This window comes from Pteronotus mesoamericanus, unplaced genomic scaffold (genome assembly GCF_021234165.1).
Source record: "Pteronotus mesoamericanus isolate MK-2021 breed Mesoamerican mustached bat unplaced genomic scaffold, CSHL_Meso_final scaffold_174, whole genome shotgun sequence".
In the NCBI taxonomy this organism is placed as follows: Eukaryota; Metazoa; Chordata; class Mammalia; order Chiroptera; family Mormoopidae; genus Pteronotus; species Pteronotus mesoamericanus.
Genome location: NW_026555309.1, coordinates 8,312,360 through 8,335,238, shown reverse-complemented (window position 1 = coordinate 8,335,238; position 22,879 = coordinate 8,312,360). Strand labels below are relative to the sequence as shown.

Sequence of the window (22,879 nt, the reverse complement as noted above, 5' to 3'; positions counted from 1 at the left end):
TATAGTTGATTTTACTAAATCTCAATTTAAAAGTCTCATTTTCCTGTAAGTCTAATTATTCAGTTATAATTTTATTTTTTAAGTAAGAAATTTTAAGTTGTTGTCTTGGTTCTGTGGGTCTCAAAGTAGAGAGTCTTCCAGGGGTTAGAGGTCATCTGTTCCGTGGCCTCAGTACTTACTTCCTTGTTTAGGTTGTGGTCCTTGATTGGGTACCTTGTTATTAGAGACTGAAAAAAAAGTCTAAGAGACTTTACAGACACGTGTTTTGCAATTGTGGTAGGCACTTTTTCAAATGACACATGCACACTAGTGTATAGCTTGAGGCTTCAAACAGGAGATGTGACTTAGAGGGTAATGCGTAAGATTTGGGGGTTCAGTGTTTTATTTAGAAGACTTAATCATATGGTTTACATTGTCTCAGTTATTTCAGAGGCTGTGTGGTACACATTTTCATAGAATATAGGCTTTTAGAAGTAATTATTTTTGTTATATATCTTACAGACTCAAAGATACTTGGCACATTAGGGTTTTTTTTTTGTTCCTGTAACAAGAACAAATGTAAATTGAAGAATTTTTATGTAAAAAAGTACACTTTACAAGCTGCTGTGGACTAACCCTTGGCTTGCCAAAGCTCTTGCCTTTTTTACTTTTCACGTCCACATAGGACAGTATCTAGGAATCTGTTACGAAACCATTTTTAAAACTATTAAGTAATGCTATTTCCTTAAAAGCCTAACACTATTCTTTATTTTTTTGTTATACAATATTGTAAAGCATGGTCTCAGACTTCTAAGTACACTTTGAATTTCTTTGAATTGTTAAAGTTATCTCATTTATAAACACTAAATTCCGTCACTTCCTGTCATTTTATCTTTTATTCTTTTAAATGTATTTTTCTTATGTGTATTATAAACACAAATTTCCATTTGAGGTTTCTCTCTCATAAGCCTCTGGATTCCGTGAGTTAATAAAACAAAAAAACTTAAATACTGACAACACATTGTAGACTTTCTCACAGAGATTAAATTAATATTGAAGTAGAAATGTGTTCCCTAATAAAGTGAAAATGATGAAGATGTATTAGAAAAAATGATGAATCTATTACATACATTCCTGCAAAAGAGAATTTACAGCAAAATCTCCCAGGTCATGTTTGCATGCAAGGTTTCTAAAATCACCGTGTCTGGTTCTTCTAGTAAGTAGGGTTACGTAGAGTGATGTTATTGTTTTACACTATTCTCTCAAGATTCATATGTGATCTATCATTTTCAGGACATTATGGAAAAATAACTTTTTGGTATATAAACCTTTGACTCACTACTGTTATAAATATCATGAACTTATACTTCTCTATTGGCTTTTTTCTTTTGCATAACATTGCTTTGAATTATTCTCCACTATCTTGACTTTGAATAACTAAAAAGTTACATTTTTGAGACAGCAGTATTTCTTTCTGACTTAATTACCTCTGTAAAAATGGGTATAATGTAAAGAAATAGTAAAATGAGAAATACTTGTGTAGGAAACTTTTCAATTACTAAAGAATATGTTTAAAGGATTATAAATGGGTGATTATATAATATTGTTAATATAACAAAAATGCTAAATAAATGATATAAATCTCCAACTGGCCCTGGCTGTGTGGCTCACTTGACTAGAGTTGCCCTGCACACCAAAAGGTTCCGGTCCAATCCCCAGTCGTGGTGTGTACTGGAGGCAACCATTTGAGGTTTCTCTCTCATATCGATGTTTCTCTCTCTCTCCCCCGCTTTCCTCTCTTTCTAAAATCAATACAACGTATCTTCAAGTGGGGATTAAAAAATATCTCTAATTGAAATGGTCTCAGGGAAGTTAATGCAAATTCTCTTAGTATTAGGTGAGTAAAGGAAAACAAAGTGGAAGTTAAGAAAGCCATTCTTTTTACAGCAGTGAATACTTTTGAGCATCTGAACAAAGCTATGTAACACACCCTGCCCTAAGTTGATTTCATTTACACACAAAACTTTGCATATCACTTCAAGGTACTCAAGTCACCTGAAACTCACCTATGTACACTTTAGGGTTTCATATAAATGAACAATCACCTTGGGATATGGAATAATCTAGTAATTTTTATATGTGTTCAAAAATTTAGTTAAAATTTTACTTGTATTCTTCACACACACACATATACATAAAATTCAGTTTTTAATGACTGCTATAATCATCACCAATTTTAATTTAAAATAATGACAGGAATTAGATGATCATTAATCTTTTTGCTATCTTTATTATACTATGTAAGATGTGTATTTTCTGAGATAAAAACATCAACATTCTATTTTAAATTTGTTCTTAAAAATATACAATATTGCACTTCAATTTTTGGCAGTTTAATTAAGGAGTGGCTGAGTAAAAAAATCATACAAGAAACTAGTTTTTATTTTGCTTTATAATAAGCAAAGAGCTTTGTGTGAAAGCAGAACTTACAGTAGTGCCAAATAAACTAAATATTTACAGTGTTGCTACTAAAGCTTCACCTCTACAGGAAGATTCAGTGTATTGAATGCAAACATTATTAATCAAAGAAAAGCACACCCGTTGCCCCATTCTGCTGAACATTTTTAAGCCAAAGTGTATTGGTGTAAAATGCTTTTTGATTTCTTAAGAGAATACATGGAAAGAATGCTTGTTCTTGAAGCATCTAAACTGGGTCACTAAACTCTTTCACAATGTTTCCTACATGACTTGAAAAATTTCTAAACTAAAAATCAGAATTCCAAGATAAGCATTCTTATTATTTTTAGTTTTTCTGTAGCTAGTCTCTTTTACAAGTGCACAAGTTAGTTGGTTTTTAGTATGATTTCAAGGTCAAATTTCTAGTACATTTTCTAATATTCATAAGACTGGCTAGGCATCTGTCTGAATTATTTTTAACTTCTGTTACACTGTAGTGAAATGGTATACATTTATATTGATCCAGAATTTGCTATTCTACTTTTTAATTCCCAATTAGGTAAATACTCTAGAAAGCCCAGTATTTTTCACTTATCAAGCAATTAGGGAGATGGTTTTGAAAAGCTACTTGCAAAATTAGATACCAAGCTTTAGATCTATTTAACAGTATGTTAAACATTCAAAAAGACCAAAAAAGAACATAAATAGAATGTATTTGTGATATCAATATATGACACAGAGACATTGATTTTGGCACCACCTTAGAAAAAAAACCCGCAGCAGTACTTTATTACCCTTTGGATCTTTGGGAATATTTAAAATGCCAACTATTAAACATTTACTTTTACTCCAGAGGAAAAATAATTCACAAATTTAAATTGGTATTTCAAAAGCAAAGGATTTCCTTTTGCTACTTTGTAATATGATCTACAGAATGAACAGTTATTCAAACTGTTAATTAGCAGCCAGTGTGTTAACTTTGTTTTTACATTTTAATCCCACCAAGATCTGATTATGGTAAGCAGTGATATATTATAGACACTATGGTTTCTTCTTAAACAACCACGTACCAATTGCATAGCTCTGATCCGAGGATAAAGGTCAAAGTAGAGTTAGAAAGGCATTAGCATATATTAACTGAACTGAAATAGACTGTTGGAAATCTATCTTGGGTAGATGTTAGTGTAAACTGAGAGGGGAAAAAACAGTCATTAGCAAAAAAGTTTTCTTTAAAAATAGGTTAATGCTAAGAACAATAGCTTTTAAAATTTGTTTAAAAATAAGCTTAATAAACAAGAATACAAATTTTAATTCAAAACTTAGCTCTTTGAAATGCCCTATTCTCTTGCATACAGCAGAAAATACATTTTTCATAGTTGTTAATATTACATGTAAAAATGAGGCACTAGTAATACATATTTGAAGATATCCACACAAACAGGAGGTTCAGTCCCATCTGTACGTAGTCTTATATTTGCTCAATGGTTTTTGGATGGCAGAATATTCACGAAAACAAGTCTTCTGAAGGAGGTGCATAAGAGAAACCAACAAATGCATCATCGGCCTCCAGTACGCTGGCATTCACTATAGAATAGTCAGAAGACACACACACAGAATATGGAACTGTTTCTTCTGTAAATGCAGCATCAAAGTTCCGAATGTCATCTGGTCCTGCCTAAAACATTGAAAGAATACTATTATTCACCTTAGCTTTTTTCATTAACTTAGTTCTTAATTAGGAACCCTTTATGAATTTGTATATTTATTTCTGGCAAATTCCGATGTCTTGTTACTTCATCGTACCTTGAAACATTTTCTGCTTTTATTCACTTAGGTAAGGCCCTTGTAATAAGTAAGGTTCTTGTCATTGGCTGGGAGGAGGACAGGGAAAGGTGAGGAAGACTGGCGTAACAGAGTCCTCACCTACGTTAATTTGAATCTCAGTCCCTGCAACTTACCTCCTTTCTCTCTACCCATCACCTCTAAGTTTGGAAAAAGCGTTCAAGTAGATTTCCAGGATAGTATTTTGCATTTGAGCTTCCATTAAATGCCTTCTCAATTATGGGTAGGTGAAACTTTTTAATGAAGGAATGAAGGGGCGGTAAGTAAAGTTGTGAAAGGTGGACTTTGTGCCACAAAGGTCATTAAACATTCCACTGACACCATCTTTACCTCTAAAGGACGAAGGGGGCCAGGAAACTGGGAAATGAAGCATGGTGTCCACTTAGGCTCAAAGGCAGTGGTTCTTAATCTTTTACAAATCTGATAATCTTTTACAATGGCCTATGCCTTTCCAATGTATTTACAGATAAAAACTGGTTTACAAATTCAGGCGGCTTATGGTTAAATCCCGTCCCTGATGCTCTAGTTGGCTCTACTCTAAGAGAAAAGGGAGCTTTAAAATGTTCAAGTAACCAAGCCTAATAACCAAGGTGAACAGATAGGGATTCAGAGCAGATACTTTAAGCTAAGGATATAGTTAGCCTGGCAAGTCTCCAAATAGCAGAGTAGAGACCAGGGAAACCCAGAATGGCTCTATCTTTCTGTATGGCACATTCCCCTAGAAAGGAAAATGAATGCTAGAAATTATATATAAAATTTCATCAAATTCTTACATGTAAGTCTAGAAAGCATGGGCTCTGAAATAAGACTAAGGTTTGAATTCTGGCTGTTAATTTGCTAGCTATACTTTTTATATAAATTAACCTATCTTCCTGTTAGCTTATCTCCTCATCTGTAAAATAAGAATACTGTCACCTACCTGTTAAAGTTTTTGTGAGGAGTTGATGCATTAACACATAAAATTCCCAGAATCTGACATGTAGAAGGTGCTCAAAAAAGGATGACAATGTTCTTTTAACTGACTTTATAAATATTTTGAGAATGCCCTTATGGCTATTACTGATAGGGATAATACTATATTTCTTAAGTTAAGAGTGATGGAAGGCTCTGTCTTCCAATTGCTCAAACTCTAGTTCTGCAACTTTAAACTGTGGGCAAGTTGCTTAATCTTTTCTGTGCCTAAGTTCACTCATCAGTATGATGTGTAAAAGAACAGTAGTACTATTTCACAGGGTTAAGTAAAAGGATAAAAGTATTGAGAACACTGAGTGAGAATATCTACTTTATCCTACTATTGCTCACCTTTTGATCTTTGTTAATATATTAGGTGAAAAATAGTAACTTGTTAGGGTTTTATTTTGTATTTCTTCAATTGTCAGTCAGTTTGAACATCCTTTCATATATTTAAAAGCCACCTGTATTTATTTTTCTGTAATTTTGTGTCTTTTGTCCATGTTTTTACTGGTTATTGGTCTTTTTTTTTTTCATTAACTTATAAAAATGCTTTATGTACTAAGGAAATTTTCCCCAATTTGTTCTTTGCAGTTTTTTTTTTCCATGAAGACATTTCTAAATTTTTATGGTCAAATTTACCAATTTTTTTCTCTTATGACTTCTCAGCCGTGGATCTTTCTTTAAAAAGTTTAATGAATTAGTCACAGAAGGGCAGGGATCCAAGCCCGAAGGTATCTAACTCTGAAGTCAATATTGCTTCCATTTCCAGGGATGCTTAGGAGGAGTCTCTAACTCTTTAATGTGCCTGATGACATATTTATTTGAGAATAACTAAACTCAGTAGGAAGTCCTCAATATAAAGAAAAAATGATTGAAATTGTACCTAATACAGTCACATCTGAAAATAGTCACTCCTGGATGAGCTACATGAAATTAGTCAACCTATGAATACTGTTAAGTTTACAGGAATACAATATCATAACTATTAATAACAGCGATGAGCTATATACCCTGAAGCTGACCTTAAATAAAATATAAGTAGACTAAATAATACTATCCTGAAGTGATACAAAATATGAGTAGGCTAAATAATACCTTCTTGCTCTAATTTACTAAAAAAAAGTATTTCAAGAGTTTCACAGCAACACCAAAAAACTTTAAATAAAAGTAAAGCAAATTCACCTACGATCTTGCAACCACAAATTGATCTTGGTTTATATTCTCTTCCAGTCCTTATATGTTATTTTTACTGCTGTAATTATAAGTCACAAAAATTATAATTACCATGTTTTCATTTAACATTATAGGGATTTTCCAAGAACCTACTTATTTTTATATTTATTATCATTTATTTAACATGAAATGGCAATAGACCATACAAAAGCATGGAAAGAATAACAATTTTGGAATCAGGAACAGATTTGAATCCTTGCTCTGCTACTTTTTATTCCAGCTATGTGACATCTTTGAATTTCCAATTATAAAACAAGTATGTATAATAAGAATAGTAATAGCAGTAACTTGGTAGCTTATTTGAGGAATAAGTTACATATTGTAATGCATAAAAAGCACATATACTTATATATATATATGAAGCTATAAATAGTAACATCATTATTGACCTAATGGTTAATAACAATTTCTCCATTGTTATATATTTATTTCCCAAAATTTTCAATATTGTTAATATTTTAAACAAGTCTTTGATACAGCTTTTCTGCCTTACAATAAAAATTATTTTTAGGAAAAATGTTTCTATCAGTAGATTTAACAAGTCAAGCTAATATAAACATTTTTATAATACTGTCTTACTGTTTTCTAAAAATGATATAACAATGTACATTACCATTAATAATGTTTGCCTGTACCTGGTTTTATAGCAATCTAGAAAAAAACTGCATTGATATTATTTAAAATATTTGTTGATTTATAGGTATGAAAATAATACCTCATAGTTACTTTAATTTTCATCTTTTTTTAAACCTACTGAGCTCATCTTTTTCTTATTCATGCTGAAAGAAACACTTCACAATTATTGTACTGGAAGGTATTTTTATCAGTATAATATAACTATAATCTTTCTGGTCATCTTGAATTTACCAGTTATACTAGACAACCCTGAGTGATGGACTTGGATATATACTTACCACATTGGGATTAAATGGTGGTGGAATCTTCTTTTGTACAAGGTCAGTCCAACTGAGTGATTCAAAAAAGGGATGATTCTGAATTTCAAGCTAGATTAAAGAAATGTATATATTTTTAAACTAAGGCTGAATACTACATTAAGAACTCACTGAAGAATTTTATGAAGCCAAACCATTAACACTTGGTCCCTCAATAATTCTTTTCAGATACATGTTTATGTTATTCATGTGGCAAAACAGTATAGCAGAAACACTACATGAGCAGGCATGAAAGACTTATATCCTCTTCATTATCACAGTTTCTTCAGAAGTAAAATGGAGTTGACATTTCTTCCCTAGAGACTTAATGAGGTGTTCTAAGGATAAATTGAGGATATAAAAATAAGAGTGGTATAAAAAGATGAAAGTACTACGTAGATATAAAGAATTACTATTATTATCTGAATGGCAAGGGCAAAAAAGAAGTTAGGCAAGAGAGGTTTATACAGTAGCGCAGAGATAAAGCCCAGATGATGAGCCCTGCTCCCCAGGAGTATTCCACTCTGAGTGCTACCATCAAAAGTCGGCACAGAACTGATTCTAGCTTTTTATCCCCTGAAAGATGCCATGAAAATGTATACGTAGGATCCAACCTAGTTCGGTGGCTTTAAAAAGCCTTCTTAGAGAAAGTGATGTCTGACCAGAATTCTGAAATACGAATAAGGATTAGCTAGACAAAAGAATGTGGTTTGTGGGATATAAAGCAAAAAGAAACAAACAAACATACAAACAAAACAAACCCACAGACACAGAAAACAGAAGGGTGTTACTGGAGGGGAAAGAGGTGAGGGAGAATGACGAGGATAAAGGGGTTAAATATAAGGTGATAAAGGGAGACTAGAATTTGGGTGGCAAACACATAATGCAATATACAAATATTGTACTATAGAACGGTACACTTGAAACTTATATAATCTCATTAACCAATGTCACCCCAATAAATTTTAAAAAAAGAATGAGGGGAGAAAATTCTAGGCAGAAAATAAAGGCCCTTAAGTGGCAAAGAGCTTAGTTTCGTCAAGAAAATGAGAGTCCAGTATGGTTATAATACAGGGGAAAATGGGGGCTGTCACACAATATAAGCTCTAGAGGTAAATGGGCCATATCATGTGGGCCTAACATTAGAATTTTAAAATTTTATTCTAGTGTTATGGGAAGCCATCAAAGAGTTTTAGTTAGGGGAATGTCTAAAATATGAGGGGTTTTTTAGTTTGTTTTTTTAAGACCACTCTGACTATAAGGGGGTAATGCACTAAAGCGTCATAACCAGGTTTATTAAAAAAAAAAAAAAAAAAAAAGCTACAGTCGCGGCCAAACAAAAGATGAGAACATTAGGAAAAGAATGGTAGCAGGGGGTGTAGAGGCAAGTGCCTGGATATGGGAAAAATTTAGGGAGGCAAATACATCAGGATCTGGCTCTCTGTTGAATATGAAAGTAAGGAAGAGAGAAGAGCCAAGAACGACTCACAGCATGGTAAAAGTGAAATAAGTTAGGTGGAAAAGGATAAGAACAATATGATTTCACTAATATGTAGGAAATAAAAAGGAAGGCAACGAACAAGCAAACAAAACAAACAAAAAAACAAAAACCTCAGAAACACAGAAAACAAGTCTAGTATCATTATCAGAGAGCAAGATGGGTGTGAGGAGGTTGAAGAAGGTAAAGGGGTCAAACATATGGAGACGAAAGGAGACTGAATTTTGAGTGGTAAGCACACAATATAATATACAAATGATGTATTATATAACTGTATGACACTTGAATCTTATATAATCTTATTAACCAATGTCGCCCTAATAAATTTAATAAAAATATTTTAAAGCAGTGTTAGGAAAGAATTATTTAATGTATTCAATTTATAGTCATATAAGAGAATATTAATATAGCAAGATGGATCTCCAGGAAGAATGATAAAAGCAGGTATAGCAAAGAGTATATTGTACTCTCATTTGTGTAAAAAAAAACCCCAAAAAACGCAACAAAACTGGTCAGGAGGGGATGGGAATTTGCTGGAAGGATAAAAAATAGAAAAAATATTGATAGTGATGACTTCTGGAGAATGAGATAGGGACCTGGGATAGGAGGTTAAATTTTTCATGTGAATTTGAATTTTTACATGTATTTTCTTAACAAAAATACCAATAAACACATAACTGTAAAACAAACAAACAAACAAAAAAGAATGACTCTCAGATTTCTGACCTGGGGATCACAGAATAAAGATAACACAAGTTCAATTTTTGAATATATTATGTTTGAGGTATTCTCAAGAAATCCAAGGGGTGGCGATGAACAGGCAGATATAATATGAATCTAGAGTTCAGAAGAGAGGTCTGGACTGAAGGTAAAAATGTGTGAGAGAAAGACAAGTAACCAAAGCCACAGGGAACACTGAGATTGTTCAGGAAGACAGCATAGTAGAAGAAAAGAGGGTTTTAGGGCAACCACAAGGAACTGTAACATTTAATAGTCAGGTTGAAGAGGAGGAGCTCACACTGGAGATTACAGAGGAAAGCCTAGAAATATAGAAAGGAGAGCACAAGATGAGTGTGTGCTCTTGCAGAAGCCTAGGCAACAAAAGAGCACTGGAAGTTTAAATGCTGCTGAGAATGCAAGGTAAGGAATAAAAGTATTCAGTAATTCTAGTAGCTATTTTGTGGTAAATTGAGAAATGAAACAAGACTGGGAAAGGAAGGATGCATATAGAAACTTCCAACAAATTTGGCTATGAAGGGAAAAAAAAGTATTACCCTGCAGTATCAACTCTACTGAATCGAGGATTTTTGGTTTGTTTTAAGAAGCAGGAGACTTGATAATGTTTAATTATTGATTGGAAGGAGCTAGAACAAAAGGGAGCAGTTATCTATGCCGAAAAAAGCTTACATAGAATTCCCTACAAAGGGTTGGGGTCCAGCATGGGCAGTAACTGACCTTGTCCACTGTAACAGGAAGAAGGAAATGACCAGAGCAAGGTGCCTATAGGTCTGCAAATTTGATAGCAAGAAGCTGAGTTAGTTCTGCTCTGCTGATTCTATTTTCCCTATAAAATGAAAGGCAAACCCATCTGCTAAAAGTGAAGAAGAAAAGGAATCTGGAAATCTGGAGAGAAGGACTGAAAGAATTAATACATAGAGTAAGACAGTAATAAGCTGGAGAGAGAAAGACAGGAGCACCACTAGGCAGTGGTGAAGCCCAGAGAGATTAATGACTGACTTCACAGTGCTTCTGCCATGCCTATGTGCTATTGTGATTTATAGTGTGAAATATATATATATTTGATCTTAATCCATTTCTGGCACAGACCTCCCAAACACCCTGGAATCTCTTAAGTGATGAAAGTAACAATGGTGTCTCTTGTGAAGTTAATCAAGTGCCTTTTGGATCCCACTCAAAGATAGGGGCTGGTGGCCAAGAGAACCAACCATGTGATTAGAAAGTTAAAACTTGAAGTCCCAACCCACTCCTCCAAACCTTTGGGGAGAGGAAAGAGGCTTAAAGTTGAATCAATTGCCAAAGGCCAATAACTTAGTCAATTATGACTATGTAGTGAGGCCTCCATAAAAACCCAAAAGGACATTTCTGTAGTCCTTAATTGGAGAGTTTCCATGTAGGTGAACAACAAAGCTTCAACGTGCCACTTTGCCAGGCCCCAAGCTCCATAAGGACAGAAGCTCCTTTGGTTGCGACCTTGCCTTATGCATCTCGTCACCTGACTGTTGATTTGTATCATTTGTAATAAATCGGTAATCTAGTGAGTAAGTGGGTTTTCTTGAATTCTGTGAGCCATTCAAGCACATTAATCGAACCCAAGGAGGGGGTTGTGGGAACCTCTGATTTATAGCCTGTCTGTCAGAAGCACAGGTAACAGCCTGGGCTCGTGACTGATATGTGAAATGAAGAGCAGTCTTATGGGGCTGAGCCGTTTACTTGTGGAATCTGACACCATCTCTGAGTGGTGTCAGAATTAACACTATCAATTCTGCTTTCTGAGAATTGCTTATGGGTGTGGGGAAGCCTCTGCATATATACACATTGAAACTGGTACCAGAACCTCGTTAGTATTAACACTGGGTTTCAGTAGCAAATGCTTTGGAGTGAATAACACTTAACTAAGGTACATTTACCAAGTTTGCCACCATTGTATTTAGTTTTAATTTGTGTGACAAGTTTCACTTTACAAAGTGTTTCCTCTTGACTCTTTTTAAATACTGCAATCTGTTTATACATTCATTTCTGCCAGAATCATAGACATTTCCTCCTCCGTGTCTCCTCCCCAAAGTACCAAAAAGGCCTCTTGAGTGGCTATAAACATCTCACTATAAACATTTAACTAAAAACTATCACCTTAATGGTGTGTCCGAAGATTGCTTGTTAGTGCAGACACACAGACATACACACACATTGGACCCGGGTCCAGGAGCCCCGTTTAGCCCAGTTGTGGAACTTCTTCAGCAATGTACAGCAGCCCAGAGGTGACAATGTGACTCATCCATGACTGATTTCTGATTCAATAAAAGGACTAGGGGGCAAGGAACTGTGAACTATTAGCAAGATTGACTGAAACAAAGAGCTGTGGAATCCACGCTAGATAGAGAACTGCTGACAGAGCCACCTGCTGAACTGCAGTGTGGGAGAAGAAAAGCAGTAGCAGACAAGTTTTTTATTCACAGCTCAAGTTCCAGATTGATAAATAGCCCCCAAGAATTTTTGAGAAATTTAAATGAACTTAAAAGTGCATGTTCCTCAATAGTTAATGAATACTGACACGCTAACACTGGTAATTACGCTAGCAACTTAATTACCCTTTCTAAAAAAAACAAACTCACAGATTCCATAATTACCTCAAGGAGGTTATCACCAAATTCTCAGAAAAAATGTGATTTAATGTTCAAGGCAAAATGCATTGCTTCATGCAGTCAGGTGGCACTTAAATTCATATTAAACCACGTGACCTAAAAGTTCAAGTAATCAAAAAATGTATGCCACAATTTTTTTTAAAATAAGGGAGAAAAAATTCTCATCAATAAAAATCAAGGAAATAATAGAGTGTGAAAGTTGGATTTGAGAGATGAAGAGGAGAGGATCAAATTGTTATGGAGATCAAATGAGAGGATGCATGTGCAATTGCTTAAATTCTGTACAGTTCTATATATATATATAGATATATATATAGAGAGAGAGAACACTGGTGAAAATTGCTGGACCAAGCTATGCATTCTCATGGTGCTCTTCCTTAAGAACTATATTCATCCAATTAAATAATGTATAAAACAAGGCTTTATCTTCAAATTATAAATAAGCTTGAATAAAGTGGGAAAGATATACATACAAAGTCTTCTTTGGCACCAAGTCGATTTTGCCTGTCTTTTTCTAGGAGTTCTTCCAGAATGGACCAGGCTGTGAGGCTCACACCTGGCCTCAGATTTAGGGGCTTGTGAAGAATGTTGTCATACATTTCAGCAACATCTCGGCAATAAAAAGGAGGCTAAAGGAAAAAAAAAACCCACCCAAAATTAGGTTGGTGTTCACTGAAGGATGCCAAAATGTATGGGTTAAAATAGTTGGATTTGGCCTTGATCTACAGGGAGAAAACTGGGTCTGGACAATTGCAGAAATGCACAGCCCTCTCTGGGTGTGCACATCTGCAGTGTGGCCTCCCAATGGGAAGGGATTCTGAAGCCCCGCAGACTGTAGAGCTTATGCATTAATTAAATCATTGAGCGATTTAGGGTCAGTCAGTTCAATAACACCTTGTAGATAGGTATCAATTATATAAAACTTGCAATAGTATCTGTTTTAAAGAAAACAACCGCCAGTCGCATCATAGGCTTGAATGACAGAATTACTGGAAATAGAGATCCGACATTAAATAATTTAAGTCTTGGGAATAAACTAATTAAAACAGAGATTTCCAGTAAAGATGGAGTCCTGAAGTAGGTGCTCCTTCCTAAGTACTGTGCCAGTGATAGCATTATGGGTGTCCTCTGTGGAAAGAAATATTTTAATTTTTACTTTTTAGAAGCTAGCTTGATTTTAATATAGTGAATATAAGTCTCATTAATGAAGCCTATGTTTCAAATGTTCCTTTTTGAATCGACTGTATCTTATACACAAAAACATTTTATACTTTCAAAGTTGTCTAAAGAAATTCAAAGGATTCAGAAATATCAGGATGGCAAATACCCAGCACTTAAATGAAAGTTAAGTTAAAAGTGGTTATCAGGTGTTCTAAGTCACCGGCATAACCAGAAAACTAGATCTATTAACAAGTGGATCTTGGTTGATGGCAAAGAAGAGAAACTGTTGGAGGTCAGGAGACTCTGTCAGGCAAATGCTCCTAAATGTGTTGAATTTCACTGAGAGCTCCCCAGTTTTCAGGGAGAAAACCCTTCCCCCAAAACAGAACAAAATAAAAAGCCCCAGCTCAAGTCTCAGTTGATGGTGGTATTTAGTTTAATGGGGGCAGCACGGCAGGGTGGGAGGGAGCAGGAGGAGGGAACGGTTGGGGGTGATTGGATGGTTCCCAGCCTGAGCCTGCTGGCATGCACGGGACCACAAAGGGAGCCTAGACAAGATTCTAAATATTTTTAAAAAGTCTAAATAAAAGCATACATTATTCCTATAAGGATATGTAAGCTAACTAAAATGCCTAAATTGTTTGCTTTTGGTTGGAGTATTAATTCAATATAGTAAAACAAATGTACTCATGTTAACCAGAAGCTTTGGCTGGCCTTATGTGTCTTTAATTAATAAAAGCCGGGGAAACATTATACAGTAAACATCACTTTTTTAAAATGAAATCTTAGACATGGTATACTATGATGAATGGAAGAGAGAGTTGGTTCCCAGTAATGGAAAAAAATTGGAGTACAAGCGTATTAATAAAATCCGATAAAAACAAAATACAAGGCAAAACCCCAAAGGCATAATCTTCTAATAAACATAAAAATCTTTTTTCTATCCAACTTTTTGAAATCAGGCAAAGTGATGATTGGGATAAACTGAGTGAAAGTAAGTAATTTTAATGTCACAACTATGTGCCTATTTCTGAAGGAAATGGAAGAGGGATGAGAATAGCGGAAGTAGTAATTAGTATGACAGAGAAAAATTATATTTAAAAATTAGAGCAAAATGAAAAGTTTTTCTTTTTGTGCAAACCTGGTTTGGGGTTCTTTTTTTTTTGTTTACCAGGTTACTACTGCTCTATTAGTGTTAATCTATGTGCCCACAAGAATATTAAAAGAGAAAAAGAAAAGAGAAAATGCAAGTCAATTATAAATATATTGGAAAAATAATGAAAGAGTAGAAATACATACCAGTCCGTACAGCATTTCATACAGAACAGCACCAAGGCACCACCAATCTACTGTATTGTCATAAGGCTGTTTTCTGATTACTTCAGGTGCAAGGTACTATAGAAAAAATTAAATATTGGAACAACTCAATAACCAAGACAAAATTTAGAAATAATTGAGAAATTTAACAAATTTTAGGTGTTACTATCACACTAAAAACATATCTATATTTTCAACTGGTTGGGTATTTTCATTTTATGTGAACTGTTCTTCAAAATCCATTGGGATATTCTTCAAAATACACCTAATCAAATATTTCCCCCAGAAACTGTGATGCAGTTAAGACAGAAGAGGGCAGCAAATGTAGAATCTGTAATATGAAGTTGTAAAAGTAGGTATTATATTTTGTGTGGGGAAAGTCTTTTACAAGATTAGTTTATCTTAGAAATTCCTTTAGTAATTACTGATACTTGTTTCTCCTGAAGAAAGAATTCCTAATGTGGCAATTATAATTCATTTTTTCTTTTCAATGAAAGACAAAAAGAATGAACTTCAGTCTTCTTAGGAAATTACAATTGCCATTCTCTAACATATTATTTAGAAATGTGAAGTTATTAGATAGCTATTTACATTTTAACTTGTAAAATACTTAAACTAATCACTACTTCACATATTAAGATGGTAAATTTGAATTATAGACTCCAAAAAATACATTTTTCTCTTCCCATATAAAGTAAGGAAATAATTCCTTTCTTAAGCCTTGTTATGTGCTCCAAAAAAAAAAAAAAAAAAAAGGCAAAATAAATTAAAAGGGTTTAGTAATTTCTGATCACATTTAGACTTAGATGACAAAAAAGAAAACAACTTTGTTCCCTTTCTAAACACTATAAGACTTAAAGATTTTGTTAACTATGAAATGAATACAGTCACAAAAAGTATTTCTTCAGACATAAACCAAAGTAGAATGGTTACAAACATACACAAGAACTAGGATTAGAAATTAAAAAAAAAATACATTTTTAAAGTAAATATTGTTACTTATAGGTACAATATGGGTTACTTATAGGTTAAGTAAGTTTATTATCTTCACTACAAGTCTTACGTGAGCCATTTTATCACAAATTTTCAACAATATTTGCCATTACTCTACAATAATGATGAAATACTACCTGGTACCTAAGATCACTATAGCTACACTAAAATTAGGACAGTTTTAAATAAACTAAATGTGTGTGTGTGTATATGTGTGTGTGTGAGAGAGAGAGAGAGAGAAAGAGGATAAAAAAGGGTTTAACATAAATTGTAAGGATTATTATAATTGTCTCCTACAGAAAGGTGATATACATTTCTGCTAGTTAACATGATTAGTGAATGGGATGTTTGGGTTAATAAATTCTGATCTGGAAGTTCCCCCCACCTCCACTGTCATATTTTCTCCTATCAAATAAACAATTTTATTATGAAATATTTAACCATACAGAAAAATAGTAAAATGTAATAGAAACCAATAAAGCTGCCTCCTAAATATAGGCAATGTCAATCTTTTGCCGTATTTGCTTAAACTTATTTTTTTAAAAGAGATTTGTTAAGATAGTCACAGACCATGCAATTCATCACATTTAAAGTATACAATTCAATGGCTTTTAATATATTCAGAGTTGTGCAACCATTACCACAATTTTAGGACATTTTTATCACTAATTTGTGATTTTTTTTAAGCATCAGAAATATAATCAAATGCTTAAAGAAATCTCAGGTAAACTTTTAACATTAAAAACAAGTATAATTTATATCTTTGTTGGGTTATCTGGTGGTATCTCACAATTATAGTTAAAAATACCAACTATCAATATACTTTAAATGTTCAGAATGATGATTATCAGATATTTCCAGCTGGCAGAAGCTGTAATGATAATTTTTATTCTACTTTTCTGATTCCAAATTTTGTATAAGTGATTTGTGATTCATTTCTTCATTTTATACGTGACTATGGGAATGACAAATGAGACATGCTTCTTACCTCTGGTGTCCCACAAAATGTTGTTGTGGTGTCAGAGATAGCGATTCCTTCTTTACAAAGCCCAAAATCTGTTAAGACAACATGTCCCTGAGAAATACAGGGGCAGTAAGATAAAACAATGCATGAACATAAATTGACAATTTTAAAAACTGCTTTGTTTTGAAATAATTCTAGACCCAAAGGCAAACTGCAAAAAGAGTAAACTAAGTTCCATGTACCCCTCACACCCTGCTTCCCCCAATGCTGACATCTTATGTAACTGTAATGCAACATCAAAATTGGGAAACTGACATCAGTACAATATTGTTAACCAGACTGCCAACCTCATTCAGTTCTGTTTTGTACATACCTGCATTTGTGTCTTTAAGTATGTGTAGTTCTATGCAACGGAGATGTGCAGATTCAGGAACCTACTACCACAGTCAAGACGGAACTATCTGTCATCCCAAAGGAGCAAACCCTGGTGGTGCCCCTTTATCTGTGCACTCCCCTATTCCCCCAGTCCCTGTGCCCTTGTGACCACTAATCTGATCTCCATTTCTATAGTTTTGTCATTTCGAGAAAGTTATATAAAATGGAATCACACAGTGTGGAGCCTTTGAGGTTGACCTTTTTCCACTAAGCATAACAACAATAAAAATTGAGAACTAGATTTTTAAAAGGTAATACTTACTACTGAATCCAAAAGAATATTTTCTGGTTTCAAGTCTCTACCAAATTAAAAAAAAAGAAAAAGAGAAGCAAACTTGAATATTAGCTGAAATAAAATAATAAATGACATCTTTACAAGTAATATTTTAAAAACTTACCTATATACTATTTTGATGGAGTGCAAGTAACCCAATGCACTGGCTATTTCAGCAGCATAAAACCTTGCTCTGTGTTCAGGAAAGGACCGTTCTCTTTGTAAGTGAAAAAACAGCTATAAAAAAAAAGAATATTAATATTCTCTTCAACCACACATCTTTCTTTGCCCTTGCTAACTTATTCATCTCCCATTCATCCCTCAGTCCTCAGTGTGGCAGTGTCCTCACCACTCCAGGCAACCACTCTGGAAAAGATCATCAATGCAGACCAATGATCTTGACATTGCCATGTAGTTACAATATCTTACAATATCTTATCTTGATGTTCTTTCCTTTGGAAAAAACATCAAACACCATTCAGAGTTGAAAACCATTGGCTGGCAGGCCAAATATTACCCATGGATACAATTTGTCTGAGTCAAATACCGTTTTTAGAAAAATTTAAATTAACTGGTAACATAGAAAAACTAGAAAAAGTTTTTGGTAAAAATTCATAGCTTGGTTTCTTCTGAAGAAAAAGTGGGGGGCAGTAAGCTCTGTACCATGGAGGCTAAATTCCAATCTGGTAGCAAATGGCTAGAGCTAAGTGGCAGAGGGACTTTCCAGTTCATTTCTTATACTTCCTAATTCTGAATTTCTCATAACCTGTCCACCCTTTATTCATTAGGTTACCTGCCTGGGTGAAGTTTGCTCAACCTACTTAAGTTCCTTGGCTTCAAAGACAATGCTCTCTCCCTAGATCTCCTTCTACCATGGGAGTTCCATTTCCTCCCTTTTCTGGTTCCTTACACTGCAGTGATTCACAAGGTTTCTATACCGGGTTTCTCCACTGTTATTCTTTCTACGCAGACCCTGTCCAGATAACCTAACTCATTCCAAAGACTTGAACCACCATCTCTATGTTGATGTCTTTTATCTTTCCCCCGTCTTTATTCTCCTCCACTTATTGTCCCATTCACCTGCTCCTCCATTCACCCCAACATTTTATTTCACTCCCCTCCCTTATCTCAGCCAAGCGTATCTTTTATAAGACAAGCCCACATCTTTCCTCCTTTGCCACTCAGTTTATGAGCAGGTCACTGTGTAAAAAGAACTCAGAAGCAAAGTCTCAAAACAGCCCTAAAAAATCACAGACAAAGAAGGAAACCTGAGATGCCTTAGATGACAGTTCAAAGACAAAGGGTGGTACTTATGTCTCGGTTAAATCCAGGGCCTAACACGTACTAGAACATTGCGTCATTGACAAAGTGAGAGCCTCTCTGAGCCTTAATTTCCTTACCTATAATATGGGTATAAGAGTGTTATCTCAAAGAGTTGTGATGATCAATTGAAATAATGCATGCAAAATAATTACAAAGTACCAGGCCCTCAATAAATTCTCATTATATGCCAACACTGACACACACACAAAATCAAAGCTTTCTAGATGGGAATAAAGTGCAGTCATCTCTGTCTCTGAATCAGGGTGCCTGGGGATTCATTATCTTGCTTCTACACTGAGTAGTTACAAGGCATTTTTGTCATAGATGCAGGGGGTTGAATAATAATTCTTTTTATGATCTTTCCCCAAATGATCTAGGTGTGTCTCATTACCTTCCCGCTTTGCAGAATAGAAACTGGTCTTCTTTCTAGTTTCTCTATTCTACAGTTAGGTGTACTATAGTAAGATTGAAAAATTCTTTTCCTCTCTCTCTGTTTTGGGACTAGGGGAGGGAAAATCCCTTTGTAAAGATATGAAAATATCTGTCAGTTAAAACAATTTTTAGAGACATTCACAGGCCAGAGATGAACAATGAGAATGATGTGAGAATTGAGAAGCACAGGGATAATAAGGAGGTGGTCCGCTGCCTATGTCATGGAAAGGGATGGCTTGAGTTCAATTCCTTGCTCCAAAAGTTACTAACCATATGACTTGAGCACGTTATCTAACTTCTCTAAGTTTCTTTGTTTTATATAATAAAATTGTTATATAAAATTGCAAAGATAAAATGATTCATATAAATAGCCAGAGTGCTGGGCCTGTAAGTATGTTTGATACATGTTAACTATAACTGTAATCCTATTACCATAATAGGATTTCCCTGATGTATTTCAAGATCTTTTGGATTCAGAGTTTTGGGGAACATTATTAACAGATTTGGTTCAAACAAAAAAAGAGGACTATGCAGTAAAAAAATTTTTTTAAAGAAATCCTGGCTTTCTTTAAGGCCAAACTGCTCAGTCTTTAACATGCTGAGACATATTGTGAATCATCAAGAAACACATCATTAATTACTAATGGGAGAGAACATAAAACACTTTCCAAACTGACTTCACCACAAAACCCTTATTAAAAAATCACCTCATCTGACTAATAGTTTGCACATTTTAGAAAATTATGAAACAGTAATTATCTAAATTACAAATCACATTTTATTGTAATGTTTTAGTAAATTATTCGTGCTATGTAGCACACTGACAAAACTACCCATGATGTCTGTAGCTTCATACTGAAGTTCTCTATGGACCTTCCCACCTATACCATAGCAGATTTAAGATGAGCTTTGTGTTACACATTTCACACCTTGCATTGTGCTTATTAGCTAGCACCTTAAACAGTGCTCCTACTCAACAAATAGCTGTTCATGCTGAACCTGGACTACCCTTCCAAAAATGTATAAGGAAAGAAAAACTTTGACCATATTCAATTTTTTCTAAATAATATCAGTATTAGAAAGCTAATTATAAAACTCACCTCCCCTCCATTAACAAAATCCAGAACAAAATAAAGCTTTTCAGTTGTTTGGAAAGAATAATGTAATCCAACCAAAAATGGATGTTTCACATTTTTCAAGAGCACATTACGTTCAGCCATTATATGTTTTTGCTGTAAAAAAAGGGTAAAGGGTCAGCTTGTATTATACACCACAAAACAATTCTGTTAATTGAGAAAAGGAGCTTAGGAGAAACAAAGCTCTTTTATTTCACCTCTCTTCTGTTGAGAACTATTTTTTTCTGTAACACTTTGACAGCATAAAATTTTCCATCCAGTTTCCGTTTGGCAAGAAGAACCTGTTGTAATTAAAGATTGTGCATAGTATTAGAAATTTCAGTATTTTCATAGGAATAATTCACTTGTCAATAAGTTTTTTAAAAAGAAGGTCCTCAAGAGATCTAGATAATATAATGTGGTTTTGTTTTGAATATTGAAAACTACTAAATTTATTTCTATAAATCCACTTTCTCTTAAGTATTTTAATAAAGCAAAAAGGATGTTGATCATTTGAAGAGCCAGGCACCATTTCTTCATGTGATGTTTGAGATTTTTATTAAACTTAAGTACCAAAATCTACACTGTTTGAGATCTTTGTGCCTGTTTGTGTGCGTGCACATGCCAGTCATGAGTCCTGAAGAGTGTCCTTAGGAAATGTTGAGGCTATAAACTTCATGACAACATAAAAAAAGGAGAAGAAACTGGTTTCTAGGTGATCAAAACAAGTTTTTGCTTTAACTTTTAACTCTTATAGGTTTTAAATTCAGGAGAGTTTAGAGAAAGAAGTATCATGGATAGTTGACTTTTTAAAATAGGCTGGGTTGCACTTTCAAGAAGCTGAAGAAACTTGAGAGGATTTTGCCTTGGAAAAGAGGCAGACATATACTCAAGGTTTTTTTTTTTTCCCCCTTCCCATTAGACTGGTTGATTTGGGGAACAGATAGATGGTTAAAAAACAAATGTTCAAATAGAAAGTGAAACCAAGGCTATTCACTGGAGACAAGTTTAGAATAAATGTTAGATTGCGATCACCTACTTTAATTTATCACATATATTTTTCTATTCTTCAAACACATTGTGAATTTGCACTTGTCTGCTTTTCCTTCTTTTTGTGTATTTTGTTTTTCTTTGTTTTGCTGCAGTTTATTGATTTGTAATCATTTTGCAAGATTTTAAATTTTTACTAAACATGACCTATATGTAAAATAGGTCATAACACATTACAGTTCAGTAAATCCTTACAAAAAGAATACATTATGTAACTGCTGTCCAGATCAAAAGATAAAACATTTTGGGTAGCCTGAAGCCCCTATTCTGCCCCATTCCAGAAACTACTCATCCCTGTCTTCCTCAAAAGTAACCACTATCTCAACTTGCAATAACGTAGGTAATTTTTATCATTTTTTAAATTGTATGTAATTAGAATCATATAGATAAAGTTGTCTCTGCTTGACTTCTTTCACTCTAAATAATCTAATATGCACCCAAGCTCTGGCATGTTGTATCATTTTAGTATTTGTATTGCTGTGTAGACTACTGTATTACACAATTTAATCCACTCTTTGGTTAACAGACACTTAGATTGTTTATGAATAACAATGCCAGGAATATTCTGGCCGATGCCTTTCCTAATACATATGTGCATGCATTTCTGTTGGATATATAGCTAGGAGTAGAACCAATGTGTCACAAGTAATATATGCCTTGAACTTCAATAAATAACAACTGTTTCCAACAGCATAAAAAAATGAAACAGGAATAAATCTAATTAAAGATGTATAAAAATTCTATACAGAACATCATCACAAAACAGTACTGAGAAAAATTAAAAATGAACTAAATTAACAAATAGATATACCACAGTCATGGATTGGAAGACTCAAAAATGTAAAGATCACAGTTCCCTCCATATTGATCTACAGATTGAGTGCAATCCCAATCAAATTCCAACAGAATCTTGTGGGAATTGACATGCTAATTCTAACATTTATACAGATATGCAAAGGGCTTAGAATAACCTCATGAAGAAAAACAAGGAGGAAGGACCCATCCTGCTGGATATCAAGCTACATTTGTCAAGGCAATGTGATCTTGGTGCAAGGACAGACTGCTGGAACACAATATAAAATCTACAAACCAATATAAAACACAAAATCTAGAAGTAGATCCATGCATGTGGGCACTGGATATATAGTAAAGGTTACTCTGCATTCAGTGGGGAAAGAATAGTCTTTGCAATAAATTATGTAGGATCAGTTGGATATACACAGGGAAGAAAATGAACTGTGACCCTACACCTCATATTATATGCAAGAACCAAATCCTGGTAGACTCTAGATCTAAACATGAAGTTTCTAAAAGATAACACTTTTTGTTATTAATAAGAGATTATCTCTAACATCCCAGGGGACTGTAAGCATTTTGAAAGCAGACCTATTTCTATCTTTCTATTGCCCAGCATGTAGCAGGTGGTCAATATACATTTGCTGAGTGTAAAAATACACATGGGTTTAACTGCATGGTCATGGTTTCTGGTATCTAGGGAACTTAGAAAACAAGCCAGAGATACAGGAAGCTATGAATACAG

The 22,879-nt window shown here is 34.2% G+C and overlaps 1 protein-coding gene across 1 annotated transcript in view; it reads right to left on the bottom strand.

Moving 5' to 3' along the window:
* Nucleotides 1–2,683: 2,683 nt before the first annotated feature.
* Nucleotides 2,684–22,879, bottom strand: part of SGK3 (serum/glucocorticoid regulated kinase family member 3) — a 59,939-nt gene continuing 39,743 nt past the window's right edge. Inside the window, exons 9-17 of the mRNA XM_054590221.1 lie at nucleotides 20,508–20,591; nucleotides 20,275–20,406; nucleotides 17,544–17,656; nucleotides 17,408–17,444; nucleotides 16,735–16,821; nucleotides 14,736–14,831; nucleotides 12,749–12,904; nucleotides 7,380–7,469; nucleotides 2,684–4,111 (exon numbers count right to left, since the gene is read on the bottom strand). Of these exons, the coding sequence (XP_054446196.1) occupies nucleotides 3,941–4,111; nucleotides 7,380–7,469; nucleotides 12,749–12,904; nucleotides 14,736–14,831; nucleotides 16,735–16,821; nucleotides 17,408–17,444; nucleotides 17,544–17,656; nucleotides 20,275–20,406; nucleotides 20,508–20,591 (966 nt within the window). The 3' untranslated portion in view covers nucleotides 2,684–3,940. The remainder of the gene's footprint in view (nucleotides 4,112–7,379; nucleotides 7,470–12,748; nucleotides 12,905–14,735; nucleotides 14,832–16,734; nucleotides 16,822–17,407; nucleotides 17,445–17,543; nucleotides 17,657–20,274; nucleotides 20,407–20,507; nucleotides 20,592–22,879) is intronic.